Source organism: Crotalus tigris, unplaced genomic scaffold (assembly GCF_016545835.1).
Source record: "Crotalus tigris isolate CLP2741 ecotype Arizona unplaced genomic scaffold, ASM1654583v1 scf7180000018825.4774228, whole genome shotgun sequence".
Lineage (NCBI taxonomy): Eukaryota > Metazoa > Chordata > Lepidosauria > Squamata > Viperidae > Crotalus > Crotalus tigris.
This window is the reverse complement of record NW_024097215.1, coordinates 2330876-2346128: the sequence shown is the minus strand read 5'-3', so window position 1 is coordinate 2346128 and position 15253 is coordinate 2330876. Positions and strand designations below refer to the sequence as shown.

Below are 15253 nucleotides of genomic sequence, written 5' to 3'. Positions count from 1 at the left end.
TTTTTTTAAAAAAAAAAAAATCGTATTTATAGCTGCCCTGGGATCAAGCCTATAAAATGTATGAGTGTGTATCCTGAGCATCTGGCAAGTATCCTAAGGGTGCTTTTCAGTAATCAGATGGAAAGTCAATTTCATCATTTGCCACTCCATCTTACAGGTAGTCCTCAACTTACAAAAGTTCATTCAGTGACCGTTCAAAGTTACAACAGCATCGAAAAAAGTGACTTACGACCATTTTTCATACAATCATTACAAGCATCTCCATAGTCACATAATCAAAATTTGGACTCTTGGCAACTAGTTCATATTTATGACGGTTACAGTATCCCGGGGTCATGTGATCCCTTTCTGCAACCTTTTGATAAGTAAATTCAATGGGGAAGGCAGATTCACTTTACAACTGTGTTACTAACTTAACAGCTGTAATGATACACTTAACAACTGTGGCAAAAAAAAAGGTCGGACAAAATGGAGCAAAACTCACTGAACAAATGTTTCAGTTAGCAACATAAATTTTGGGCTCAACTGTGGTTGTCAGTCAAGCACTACCTGTATCCTTTCTTCATGCACAACCTCTTATTGAAAATTTAGCAACTAATCCTTTTCTTTTATTTTCTTACAGTATGAAAGAAAACTTAAATAAACAACAACCAATCCTGCCAATACAAAACCGCTGGAATTTTTAGCACCATTTTCCATGATTACAGAGATAGAATAATAAAGTTGAGATTTCTCAAGACTGTGGAAATTGGGATTTTGAACTACATACCTAATAGCTTCAGGGTGAAACAGCAAAATAGAAAAATTGCTCCCTTCCCTGGACAGCTAACCTCAATCTGGCAATATACATTTTGCCCAGATTTTGCAACTCCCAATTTACTTTCATAGCCCAAAAGGTTATGCTAGGTAGAAATCTGGGAACTGCAGTCTATATACATCCAGACGACTCCTGTTGGTGAAGCTGTGCTATGTAATTTCAACCTTCAATTTAAAAAGTATTTTAAAGTTATATTCCTAAGCAAGTTTCTCTTAATTTTTTTTCATTGCTTTTAGGCCAGTGGTGTCCAACCTTGGCAACTTTAAAATCTGTAGATCTCAACTCTCAGAATTCCCCATGGCTGGCTGGGGAATTCTGGGAGTTGAAATCCACAGGGCTTAAAGTTGCCAAGGCTAGACACCTTTGTTTTAGACCAGTGGTTCTCAACCTTTTTAATGCCGCGACCCCCAACTGGTCGTAAGTCGAGGACTACTCAACCGGTCGTAAGTCGAGGACTACTCAACTGGTGCAGCACCGTTTGCAGAATGGGACTTTTGGCGGGCTCAGCAGGGCAGAGACAGCCTGGACAATTCCTATTGGCTTTTGAAAGCCAATAGAATTAGACTCTATTCAAGAGAGTCTATTCTATTGGCTTTCAAAAGCCAATAGAATAAAAGGAAGTAGCACAGCTAAGGAAAAGGGGGGAAAAATGGCGGACTGCGTTGTTTGGCGACCCCCGGGAAATGGTCGTCCGATCCCAAATGGGTCCCGACCCACAGGTTGAGAACCACTGTTTTAGACACTTCACCTTTCTCTAAGCAGAGAAATGACTGTACTTATATAAAGTCCACCTAAAAAAGTCCTTAACCAGCAACCAAATTCGCCTCTTCCACTTGCAATTCTTTTCTATTTTATCTCAAAGATATCAAAGTACCAAAGCCCACTTACATGCATAAAGCCATGATTTGGCTTGAAAGGGGAGATATATACCAGAGAGTAATATGACCATTGTCTACTGAAGACTCATTTTGTTTGTTCTAATCTGTTTCTTTTCTCTGTACACAGCTAATTACATAAGTATGTTATGTATTTGCTGAAGGTCCATAAAAGCTTAGGTATGTTAGGGTAAACATCGCTGCTCTTTGAAATCTGAGTCGCTTTAGAAGAAGTGAGCTACAAATTAAGGCGGCACAGATCTCATAGAAGCATGTGTTACCGCCATCTACCGGTAATTAGAAGACGAACCAGGACTGGGGGGGGGGAAACCCTTATTCCCCTGATCCAGGGGGTAGGCAACCTTGGCTCTTTTATGACTCGTGGACTTCAACTCCCAGAATTCCTGAACCAGGAAAAAAGATCTCTATCTGTCCAGAAGGAGAGGGCATAATGGTCCTCCTATAACTTTTCCACCACTGCACACTTTCAATAAGGTTCAGTTGGTGAAACACACAAGAAAAGTAACTCATCAACTGAAAACCTTGAACCAAGGAGAAATCATAACACTAAGTTTATTTTTGGCTCAAACTTAGACCTAGAAACCTTACCAGAGCCACAAGTCCTGCATCAAGGTCACACTCTAACACAGTGGTTCTCAACCTTTTTAATGCCGCGACCCCCCAACCGGTCCTAAGTCGAGGACTACTCAACTGGTGCAGCACCGTTTGCAGAATGGGACTTTTGGCGGGCTCAGCAGGGCAGAGACAGCCTGCACAATTCCTATTGGCTTTTGAAAGCCAATACACTTAGACTCTATTCAAGAGAGTCTATTCTATTGGCTTTCAAAAGCCAATAGAATAAAAGGGAGTAGCACAGCTAAGGAAAAGGGGGGGAAAAAATGGCGGACTGCGTTGTTTGGCGACCCCCGTGAAATGGTCGTTCGACCCCAAATGGGGTCCCGACCCACAGGTTGAGAACTGCTGCTCTAACAAATGGTGAGACATTTCCTCAATTATTCCCTAACTGTTCTTCCAAAGTCTCCTCCATCAGAAAACTGATACATCCACCTAAATATGCCCAGTGTGGCATACTTACTGCCCCTACCAGTTGCATAAGGCAAATTTCATTAAAAAGTTAGATACACCCAACAGCCTCCTGATAAATATTAATGAACCCAAAGTCCCAGGGTTTTAGGAACATTTCGGCATCAATTAGATCTGGCTGAAGTCCTGCATTTCGGGGTTCTGCTTCCCAAGCAAGTCCTTTATTTCCAACAAATTAAACTCCAGATTAAGACAACTTTATCGAACCAACCAAAGGTTTACAAGCCTTATGCAACCTTTCTGAGCTTCTAAGAACTCTTTATCCGTCAAAATTCTCAGGCAGTCAATAAAGTATATGCTACTTCATACACCTTCAATTGGCCTAATAAAGATACGAACAAATGCAATTTTCCACTTTGGATCAATAGGGCTGATTTTGATTTTTACAGCCGTGGTGGCATAGTGGGTTAGAATGCAGTACTGCATGCGACTTCTGCTGACTGCCGGCTGCCAGCAGTTCGATTCTCACCGGCTCAGGATTGACTCAGCCTTCCATCCTTTCAAGGCGGGTAAAATGAGGACTCAGATTGTTGGGGGGCAATAGGCTGACTCTGTAAACTGCTTAGACAGGGCTGTAAAGCCCTGTGAAGTGGTACAGAAGTCTAAGTGTTATTGCTATTCCAAAGAAAGCCTGTATTAAATTTCTAACTTACATAGATATTTTGAGCATTTTAAGGTGAAGCATTTGTCATACTGCAGACCTTCTGAGAAATGCAATAACTTCCAAGGAAAAAATGAATAATATAACTGTTAAGTTATTATACAACTTCTAATACTGGTTAGTGACTAAATGGCTAGGTTCATATACCACATTAAATTATAAATCTGGTTACAGTGGTCTATGAAAATGGCTTATGGCCATGGTAATGAACTTATGGCACGCATGCACAGATCACATGCAGAGCCCTCTCTGTGGGCATACATGCTGTCGCCACAGTCCTAAGCCTTCAGCTGGGTTTTATAAAACCTTTTCACTTTAGGCCTCTGTCGCCGTGTGTAAAAAAAAAAAAAGTTCAATCAATCTCAACTTCTCGTGAAAAAAAAAAGATCTTGCACAGTTGGAATTGATTGATTGAACTTTTTAGTCCCACCCAGTCTGCCATTACCACCGCAGCCACCCCCACCCAATGGGCCACCCCCACTCAATGGGCCCCACTCATCCAGCACCCGATGATACATAAGTGGGTTTTGGGTTGCAGTTTGGGCACTCGGTCTCGACAAGGTTTGCCATCACTGCCTTATTGAATAAACTCAAACATCCGTTTGAGTTTATTCAATAAGTCATGATTAACAAAACAAAGCACGACGTATATCCCTTCAATTCCAAAGACAGAAAGAAAATACAGGTAATCTGTGACTTACAACTGAGCCCAAATTTTCTGTTGCTAAGTGAAACATTTGTTAAGTGAGTTTTGTCCCACTTTATGACCTTTCTTACCGCAGTTAAGTTAGTAACATGATTGTTAAGTGAAAGTGGTTTTCCCATTAACTTTGCTTGTCAGAAGGCCCCAATCGAGATCACGTGACTCCAGGACATTGCAACCCTCATAAATATGAGTCAGTTGCCAAGAGTCTGAATTTTGATCACAGGACCCTGGGAACGCTGCAATGGTTGTGAAAAATGGTCGTAAGTTACTCTTTTCAGTGCCACTGCAACTTTGAGTGGTCACTAAATGAACTGTTGTAAATCGAGGACTACCTGTACTCTTTAGTAGCCTTGCCCAACCTGAAATAATGAGATTGGCATTCTTGAAATAATCAATCCAAAACTAAGACGTTTCCAGAAACTGGCATAAATGCCAACCTACGTTACACAACCAACTGGGTCAGACCTACAAAGCACGTGGCTAGGGCTATTTACTAACAGGCCCTACTTACAGGAAAGCACCATATTTGCACAAACTCTTTTGTATGTTTAAAATGTTCACTTTAAATCAATAAAACTTCAGGAAAGAAGAAATGCACATCTTTTATCCAACATTTAAGTCGGACTAATGAGAGTTGCTAGAGTTATTTACGGTAGGGCTTGCAGCAAGAATCCTTTGCTGATATCGAAGGAATTAAAATGCAAGTATTAGTAGGCAAAGCAGCTCCAGGAGATCCTTGGCAGGATATCGAAGTTTACTTCTCTTAAGAAATTAAGGTTAAAAGCAGAAAGACCTGCTGTGTTCAGGAAGCAACGCTTGGAAAGTTAATGGGCCACCCAATGGCTACATGCAAAAGCTGTTGGGGAGAGTTGTGCAGAATATATTGGAAAGAAAATGAGCCTTGGATGCCTAAGGAAGATATGTATGTTCTGCCAGCTCTGATTTCAAGGCAAGTCTTTTCAAGCCTAAACTGTGCACAACAGGAAGTAACTTGAATTACCCCTTCCAAAGTCACAGTACTACAATGACAGGACTGGGGCTCTTCTGGTGAGGATTTTATAAGTTTCTCCATTTTAGCGAATGCCAATTGTAAGCAAAGAAGTCCGTGTTTTATTGAAGCCATTTGCACTTTCTCCTCTTGCTTACAGCCAAAAAAGTGTGTCTCGGTTAAATGAAGCAGCAAGCAGGGGGAAATATCAACGTATATTCAACCTAGGTTTCAGATGATCTTCATGTCCTCATTCCCAACTCCCAAACCAAGTAACATAAGATGAAAGATATGATTACAGTTGCGTTTTGAAATCTGGCATCTGGCATCCTTTGACAAGCGAGAGAGCTGGTTGTGATTCTGCAACAACGGTAAGGTGAGAGCAACTGCCAAAATAATCCATGAAAAATGGCAGGCCGATCCAAAGTTGCCATGCAATTTCATTTTATTGCCCCTAGTCCGCTGATCGATCCTTGGGGCAATGAGGTCTACCCTACAAAGTCACAACCCTACAAAATGTACAGACTGAAATTCCCACACAACAATTGAAAGCATAATGAACCATGGTTCTACGCCCAGAGAAAATCAGAAGCATGCATATTTCAACCCAACATGCAAAATGTGTTACAGAAATATGCCTTGCTATCATGTTCCTAACAGATGTGTGCAAGATTAATAGGAAGAACTAAGTAAATGTGACAGAAAAAGTGTACCCTCATACTGTGTGTCCACAAACCAGGAAGAATTAAACACCACTGATTCTCTTCAATCTGAGAGTCTACTACAAGACTGGAACTATGTCTTTGAATTCAAGCAATCATACAGCCAGGAGGAAAAAAAAACATTAAGTTCTGGGTCACAGAAAACTTCAAGGCAGGCAAATCTTTGGGGAAGCATCCAAGTCATAAATAGGTCTCACAGGTGTATTAATTCTACTCCACCAACGTAACCTATTTTTGCTCAATCTATCAACTCCTCCTTATTCTTTCCTGCTACAGCGGAAGAGCTCAAATGAGCTTCACTTGCAAACAATCCCTTGTGGTTATAATGATGATTGCCATCATTAAGCCCTGGTTTGCCTACTTCTTCTACCACGCCCCATTTAGTGCTGCAATTTATTTTTTACTTCCAAGAACTTCACGCGACTTTTGTACTTCCAACTCTTCCAATAGGTCAGAGAAGGAAAGAGTATTAGGTATGTTTGCCTGCTTTGAGTGTAAAAAAAAATAAAGACAGGATTAAAAAAGCCAATTAATATGAAGGTGATGAAGTAGAATAGCCAACTGAATAGTTTAAAAAAAGGGGGGGGGGGAGTTAGCTGCTACCGTGCAGTGTTTCTCAACCTTGACAATTTTAAGGCATGTGGACTTCAACTCCCAAAATTCCACAGCCAGCATTGCTGGCTGTGGAATTCTGGGAGTTGAAGTCCACATGCCTTAAAATTGTCAAGGTTGAGAAACACTATGCTACAGTTTCATAGTCTATGTTTGGCAGACAGTTCTTCTCTTTCCTAGTCTCAAACCAATAAATAATGTTCAATTCCTGGACAGGCTGATGAGAAAACAGCGAGAGAAGATACAATCTGATCTGCTGAAAGAGCAACTCTAATTAGCCTCTTCCTTTCCCCAGATGCTCATAGATGTGGTGGAACCTCCAGCTAGACTGGAGGGAGGTGTTAAGAAAGAATTGAGGTTGGAGTCCTTGCACTGCAGAAAGCGGCACAGGCCTGACCTCATCCAGAATCCCTGAAGCCTTGCCTTATAGCTCCCAAGGGAATGTAGTCAGTCCGGTGAGATTCTTGTAATATAGGTGACTAACAATAAAGCTTTTGTTTCAGACTATTCATGAGCAGTTCTGCTTGCTTGTCTTGACGTTAGCAGCCACTTATTTAAGGCCTAATGGTTTAACCTGAAAAATTTGTGCTAGAATTTGTTTCTCTTCTTTTGTATATCCAGTTAACGACTACCCTTTTTCTGCTAATAATAGTATACAAGCCATTCCGAGAACCTAACAACATATTAAAAGGCAGTAACTATTATTTCACTTCCTCCGTCTGCTCAAAGAACATGATCCAAGACCCATTTTGATATGTAGGATTGCTTTCTGTAAATTAGTTATATTGAAGATTCTTCCATCCAGGCCCAAGCCATTAGTGATTCGTTATGGGAAACTTCCACTGCTTTTTAAAAATGTTTTCAGTTTAACAATACCAAGTTCCGATTTTCTAAATTAAATACAAATTTATTTCACCACTAATTTCATTTTCTATCTGTCAAAGACTCCCTCACAAGCTATTCATTCCAGGCCAGGTCTAATTATCAGGTAAAAGGGCTTTCTTCCAGAGCGTTGGCCTTGCCAACAAAAAGAACAAGCGGAGAAATGCAGCCATGTATATTAAAAATTTTAAAAAAAGGATTTAGAATCCGTGTCAAGGAACATAAATAGACATCAGAAGGCAGGCGGCTTAGCGGCACATGCAACTTTATTTTAAATACCGCCAGGCAAATGTATGCAGAACCAAGTCTGTAAGTGGGCTGAGTGAGAAGGCCGGCACTCAAAATAAAAAGCAGATGAGCTCAGACATAGAGAATGAAGAGAGCCACTTGTCAAAACAGATGGAAATATCTGAGCCCAGAAAAAAAGGGTGTAAAGAACAGCTCTGCACAAACCAGATGGCAACTCTTCCGTCTCATTGTTCAGAACTTGGAGACCGTGTCTGTTGCCATGAGGGAGGGTGCAGAGGGTTAAGGCAAATTAATAGGGCTCGGCAACTGAAATATTATCTATTGTCACACTGGATTCCATAACCCTCAGCATTACTTAACTGAAGTGCTCGAACTTTACATTATAGTAGGAGAAGCAGAAAGAATCTTATCGATTCCCTATTAAAGAGCTGTGGTGCCTCTGCCAAAGTTGCCATACACTCTTGGAACGGGAAATAAAAATGAAAAGCGAAGCTCCCTTTTGAGTTTGAAACTAGCTGTCCGAAGCAGAACCAGAGGAAAGAGGAAAACAGTATTTAGTTTATAAAAGCTGCCAAAACGAGGGATCCTGGGTGCTCTCTGAGCTTGGTTGTTTTCTTGCAGACATTTCGTTATCCAAGGCATGGTTGATGCTACCTAGTTTGGTTAATGAAGCGTCTGCAAGAAAACACCCAAGCTCAGATAGCACCAAAGATCCCTCATTTCAATCCAGAGCTACAAATATTCTCCTTGAAAAGCTACCAAGTCAGGCCGTTGGATCCATGTTGCCAAGTGCAGCTTACACTGACTTGCAACATCTTTCCATGGTTTGAAATAAGTGCTAGGCCAGTGATGGCGAACCTTTTAGAGACCGAGTGCCCAAACTGCAACCCAACACCCACTTATTTATCGTCGGGTGCCAGGTGGGCATGGCCCATTGGGTGGGTGCGGCCATTGGGTGGGCATGGCTGCAGTCGTAACAGCAGACTGGGAGGGACTAAAAAGTTCAATCAATCAATTTCAACTTTGCGAGATCTTTTTTTTTCCCGCAAGAAATAGAAATTGATTGATTGATTGAACCTTTTTTTTTTTTTTTGCATACGGCGGCAGAGGCCTAAAGCAAAAAGGTTTTATAAAACCCAGCTGAAGGCCTAGGACTGGGGCGACGGCGCGCATGCCCACAGAGAGGCTTTTGTGGGTCAAGCCCACATTCTATGAGTGTAGCCTCTGCCATCCTGCCTCATCAGAATGTCCTTCGTACAATGTTTGCGGTTATTTTGAAGGGTGGAATATTCCACAAAAACAGATATTCATTGCCCCCCTTAAAGTCATAAAAATATTAGGGGGGGAGGGAAATCCATAAATATCTCCAGTAGAAAGGTAGAAGAACCATCAAGTTTCACTTTAGCCAACTGCAACAGATTATATATATTTTGGCTACATCTAAAAAGATAAATATTTGTATCTCAAATACTGTACTGAAAAAGGCAAAATGTAAACGTTTCTGAACCTTATGTCTATGTACCTCCCTGTTTAATGGCACTTACTTTCAAGTAATTGTGCATAATTTATTTTTCACTGAATATAGACTTGATTTGAACTAGAACTTGATTTATATAAATGTAATGAGTAATTTTGCGTAACGCTTCCAAAATCAGAACAACAACTTTGGAAGAGGCAAGATTCCATCCTTCATTTATTAACTATTTCCTGTTTTTCATAACTGAGACTTATTACCCTCAGCTAAACAGATGGAGATCACACTGTATCTCAATTTCCATCAATCTGTGTCTAAAAAATACATTATTCATAGCATCTTATTAGCCAAGCTTTTAGGCTGAATGTCTAGAGGGAAACTTAAAAAAGTTCAAAGATAACAGTACTTTGGAGGATGCATTAAGTGGACCCTGACACCACCCAGTGGAAGCACTGAAAAGCTACAATAATTCTGAGATGTATGCAACGAAGATCATTTGTGTGTACTTACCAAAAAATCCTGGCCATGGATGATTTTTGGCAACAGATAATCACATACTAGCCTAACATGTCATGAAATATGTACTGTTAATTTATAAACTAGATTCAAATATATAACAATCCAATAGACATATTTATATTCTTTGGCATATCTCTTCCCCAAAACATAAATAAATCTGATAAGCAAGCCAATGAGTGAAATTGAGGCAACACTATCACCAGTAACACCTTGCTTGCCAAAATGAGCAGCCACTGTTCATCCAGCACAATTTATTTTTCATGTATAGCTAGCAGTATCTTTTACAACAGCCTTGAAAAACAGATTGTAAAACCACCACGTACTCCAAATGATGTGCTTCAGGCTGAGGCAAATAGCCAAATCAAAATTTGGAAGCAATTTCATTGGTTGCAACACAGCTCCAGATCAAAAACGCCCCATCCTCTCCGATTAGAAAACCAGGTCCTATAGCAACATGTCTTTTTGCAGTTTCATTGACATTTCAAAACCATTTTACTTCCAGGTATACAAGTCACTTCAAGAGCTGTTTTACCTTATTCATTTCAAGAGGCTCTTTTCTCCAAACTTTTTCTTGAAGCAACAAACTGTGTTCAAAGATAGTGACCAACTCAAAATCACACAGTCAGCTGCCAGGGCAAGGGTGAACTAACAAACCTTGATCTCATCACACTTAGTCCAATACTACAATCACATAACACTTTTAAACATCTCTAATGTAGAATAGTGCTTGGATTCTAAAGAATGGAATTTCAGCTGAACAGGCTTTTGGCCAGTTGTGTTTTATTTATTTATTTATGAGACTTATATACCGCTTTAAGTGCAAGCACTCTCTAAGCGGTGTACACCAGTAGGCAATGTGTGTATATATATATTTACATTGCCCCCAACAATCTGGGTCCTCATTTTACCTACCTCGGAAGGATGGAAGGCTGAGTCAACCTTGAGCCAGTGAGATTTGAACCGCTGACCTGCTGAACACAGTCAGCTAAAGTGGCCTGCAGTACTGCACTCTAACTGCTGTGCCACCTCGGCTCAATGTTTTCCAATTTAATTGGGGAAATGGTTGTCTCTTGTATTCCAAGAAGTCTGTACACCATTTCAGAACAATTTTATATGCATACAATGAAGCGAAAAAGTGATAGGAAGATGTTTATAAAGTGACATCACAAGTGACATCCTATTTGGAACTTGGATTTTTTAAAAAAATCAATCTGAAGTTTTACAAATATTTCTTGGTACTATCCAGAAGCAGGAGAGAGTGAGAATGCATATTCAAGGAATTGTTTCAGACATCAAAATGTCTTACTCATTACTTCAGTTTGATAATAACTATAAAACAGTACAGTAGTATTACCACCATAAATTAAACATTGACTTAAAGCCAATGTTACCCTTATTGTTCATTAATGTATTATATGTATTTTATTAGTTTTTAAAAAATCTTAATGAGAAGAGCCAGATTATCATTAAGCATCAGATTAAATAAAGAGGTTGAACAACTGTGTACAAGTGATAATTTTGTAATAAAGTAGTGACTTTGACTTGCAAAGCCTTTTGCTCCAAGTACAGGGTTTGAGATTTGTGAACAATATTCCCATAAAATCCCAAGTTTACTACCATGTTTCCCCAAAAATAAGACCTAGCTTGTGCCTGATATAAGCACTACTTAAGACCCCGCCCACTCCATTGAACCTGGTTGCATGAGGTTGGGCGAGGCGCATGGGTAAAGATCAAGCTAGGGCGGGGATGGGGGGGTTGGAGCTGCCCCATGCACTCCCTACCCACTGACCTTAGGACAGTTGCAGCCAGTCTCCAACGTTCCAACACCTGCCTCGCTGACCCACTTCTTCTGTGACCGCTAGCCACCCCTTGCACATGTTGTCCCCAGCTTCTGTTTTGTCATCAGAGTCTTTCCGGAAAAGCCTTTGCAGCCAAGAAACGAGCTCTGGATTGACATAAAGGGTGCCCCCCCCGGCCTCCATTTCACCATCAAAGGTCTTTCCGGAAGGCCTCTGACGGCAAAATGGAGGCCGGGTGGTGACGCATGCAAGTGGCAGCGAACGGCCGCAGAAGAAGTGGGCTGGCGAGGCAGGTGTCAGGACGTGGAAGCTGGCTATGGCGGTCCTAAAGTAAGCGGGTAAGACATCCCCCCCTAAAAAAATAAGACCTGGTGCCTCTTTTGGAGGCAAAAAAAACAGAGAGAGAGAGAGAGAGACCGGGTCTTATTTTCGGGGAAACAAGGTAGGTCACTATGGCTGCACTTTGTCACTAGCTCCTTGACATGGCCAGAGCACCACTAGAGCCACTCACCTGGGGAATTCTGTTTGCACACTTTCTACAGGGGCGATGACGGGTACCGGCAGTTCTGCTGTTGTATCAGCGACTTGTGCTTGTACTGCTTCTTCTGCTCTCACGGGCTCTTCTGAATCGGCAGCCTTTCCAGTTTCCGATCCAGAGTCCTGCTGCTCCGCTGCGGAGGTGACCTCAACCTCTTCAATTGCAGCAGGCACCTTTATTCTCTCCCCTGCCGCCACCAAGTCCGCCTCTCTTTTCTTCAATTTCCCCTCAATTTCTTGCTGTCTTTTCTCATCATCTTGGCGGGCCAGATGTTCGAAGTTTTTGAACGCCTGAAAATGACGCAGCAATCAACGCCACAACCCAACAGTTAACCTACAGACCATCACCAGAGAAGAGCTAACACTGCATTTCAATTTCAAACAGTACAGGCAGCCCTCAGCTTATGACCACAACTGAGCCCAGAATTTATGTTGTTAAATGAGAAGTTGGTTAAGTGAGTTTTGCCCCGTTTTACGACTTTTCTCGCCACATTTGTTAAGTGAATCACTGTGGTTCTTAAACTAGTAATGTGGTTGTTAAGTGAATCTGGTTTCCCCACTGACTTTCTTCTCAGAAGGTTACAAAAGGGGATCACATGACTGACACGGCAACCATCATAAATGTGAGTCAGTTGTCAAGCCTCCAGATGTAAATCACGTGACCATGAGCACGTTGAAACAGTCGTAAGTGTGAAAAACGGTCATAAGTCATTTTTTTTCAGTGCCATTGTAACTTCCAACAGTCATTAAATGAATTTTTGTAAGTCCAGGACTACCTGTATTGTTCAGCTCAGCTCCAAGAACAAGTACTTATCTACTTGCCTGATATCCATAAGCATTTAATCCAGTGCATTTTATGGGGAGTGTAAAAGAGGGGCAAGGTCCATTATGGATAAAGAAATTTGACAGTGTTCTTATTTGGATTTAAAGAAAAATGCAGAGTAAGAGGTTAATGAAGGTCTGCCACTGCACTATAGGCATCAAACTAAATAAAAATAACGGCACTCCCCAAACACCATATTAGCTACCCTTTTACCTGTATTTGTTTTCATTCTTCACTCATAGCTGAAGAATCCCCTCCTACTCATAATTTGATACAGCTATTTCATAAACATATCTGGATCCAAACACCTATTGTATTCAGCATGAATCATGCTGACAATAGCCAGTTTTTGCTATATACGCTACCCCAAGCCATGGTCTGTCCTTCCTTAAGTCTTAAGTGGCTCAATTTGCCCTATATTGCACAGTACAATCCATTTTCACCTACAATCTCAAATTTATACGAGTCTCAAATACAAGACTCGGGGTGGCTAACTACTAACAACAGATAAAAACGTATGCTTCATCCTGAATACTAAACAGAGTTGGAAGGGACCTTGGAGGTCTTCTAGTCCAGCCCCCTGCTGGAGCAGGAGACCCTGGCCTATACCATTTCAGACAGATGGCTGTCCAATCTCTTCTTAAAAGCCTCCCATGTTGGAGCAGCACCCACAAGTTCTGAATCTCAGGAAAGAAAACACGAGCATCTCCATACCGAGTGCCCAATCCAAACCAACCCATCATGTCAGGTTTAATAAACCGATTCCCACCATCTGCTTGAACCCTTAAATCTCTCTCTCATTTTCTCTCTCTCTCTCTCTCTCTTTTCTTTCTTTCTTTCTCTCGTTTTCTTTCTTTCCCTCTATTTTCTCTTTCTCATTTTCTCTTTCTCTCATTTTCTCTTTCTCATTTTCTCTTTCTCTCTCTCTCATTTTATTTCTCTCTCTCTCTCTCATTTTCTTTCTCCCTGTCTCCCTCTCTTTCTATTTTCTCTTTCTTTCTCTCCCCCCCCTCTCTCTCCCCAACCCCGGCAGGAGAGGCCAATTCGGGCATCCAAAGGGGACCCAGCCTAAGGCTTACCCGAACGGCCATGCTCATGGCCACGCCGGGCGGGAAGCCCAGCCGGTCGGAGGGCTGCAGCAACAGCCGGTAGAAGTCGGTCTTGCGGTAGAGGAAACCGAAGAGGATATTCAGGAACTCTTGCACGTTGCCCACATGCTGCAAGATCCCCAGCAACGCCTGGTCGTACATGTCCGTCATGGCCCCGGAGCGCTCCATGAGGCCGGCGGAGACGAAGCGCGCCCGGACGCGGACAGGCCTCACTCGCCTTTCCCCGCGAAAGAGGCGAGAGCCGCCCCGAACGAGCCCCGCCGCCGCTTCGCCCGAGCGAACCCGCGGAGACTCTCCCGCTGTCACGGCAACCCCTAACCCTAAGGGCGACGCGGTCACGTGACCAGAACGCCCCCTTCCGGTCCTGTCCCTCGAATGGTTCCCCGAAGCCGCTTCCGGTTGAGCGCGCGCGCTGCAGTTCCCGCTGAAAAGTTTTCCGCCGCCCCTTTCTGCGGTTTGGGCGTTAGAAAGAAGCTCTGTTAACACACAAAGACAGACACATACCCCCCACAAAGGGGGTCTAGGGGTCCTCCCCCCTCCCCACGCGAATAAATAGTTAAATAGTCGTTTCCAGGACGGGGTGGTTTGCAAGAGGGGTCCTCGGTGCTACTCTGTTTACATAATTGGACAAAGTGTAGGCGGTCTTCCAAAACAGCCTTCAAAACTTACGCAATGCAACATAGAGAAAGTAGGAGTTGAAACAGGTTGATGCCCTAATCTCCTAAAAAAAATAGTAACTACTAGGCCAATAGAAAAAAATACTTGTAGCTCAAGTTTGAACTGGGGGGTCCTTGGCACTGATGTTAACCTAGTTAGGTAATGAAACTTCTGCAGGAAATGTCAACGGAGATTCTCAAGTCATCCATGTCATGGTGGTCCCAAAGGTCAAATTGTTATTTAGTCTATTTTTTAAAAAACTCCAGTGATGGAACACCCAGAACTCTGGGAGGCAAGCTTTTCCACTGATTAATTGCTGTCAGAAAATTTCTCCTTGATTCTAAGTTGGCTCGCTCTCTTCACCAAGCTTCCATCCGTGATTTCTTGTCCTGCCCTCAGGTGCTTTGGAGAATAAGTCAACCCCCCCCCCCCATTTCTGTGACAGATCCTCAAGTACTGGAAGAGAGTAATCATGTGCTCCCTATTCCTTCTCTTTGATATGCTAGACACACCTAGTTCCCTCAATCGTTCATCATAAGATTTAGCCTCCAGACCCATTATCTCTATCTGTGTCGCCCCACAAACCTGAATTTGGTTACCTTAAAGCCCACTCACCCACCCCCACCCCGCTTTTAAGGATTGCTTGTAGAAGATCTGCAGCAATTAAGTTGCACAGACATTGGTTTTTCTGTGGAATGTCTGTTTTGATGGCAGCTGAT

The 15253-nt window shown here is 42.2% G+C and overlaps 1 protein-coding gene across 1 annotated transcript in view; it reads right to left on the bottom strand.

Moving 5' to 3' along the window:
- Window positions 1-14237, bottom strand: part of NUDCD3 (NudC domain containing 3) — a 40880-nt gene extending 26643 nt beyond the window's left edge. Inside the window, exons 1-2 of the mRNA XM_039356486.1 lie at window positions 13848-14237; window positions 11920-12236 (exon numbers count right to left, since the gene is read on the bottom strand). Of these exons, the coding sequence (XP_039212420.1) occupies window positions 11920-12236; window positions 13848-14045 (515 nt within the window). The 5' untranslated portion in view covers window positions 14046-14237. The remainder of the gene's footprint in view (window positions 1-11919; window positions 12237-13847) is intronic.
- Between the last annotated feature and the right edge of the window lie 1016 nt (window positions 14238-15253).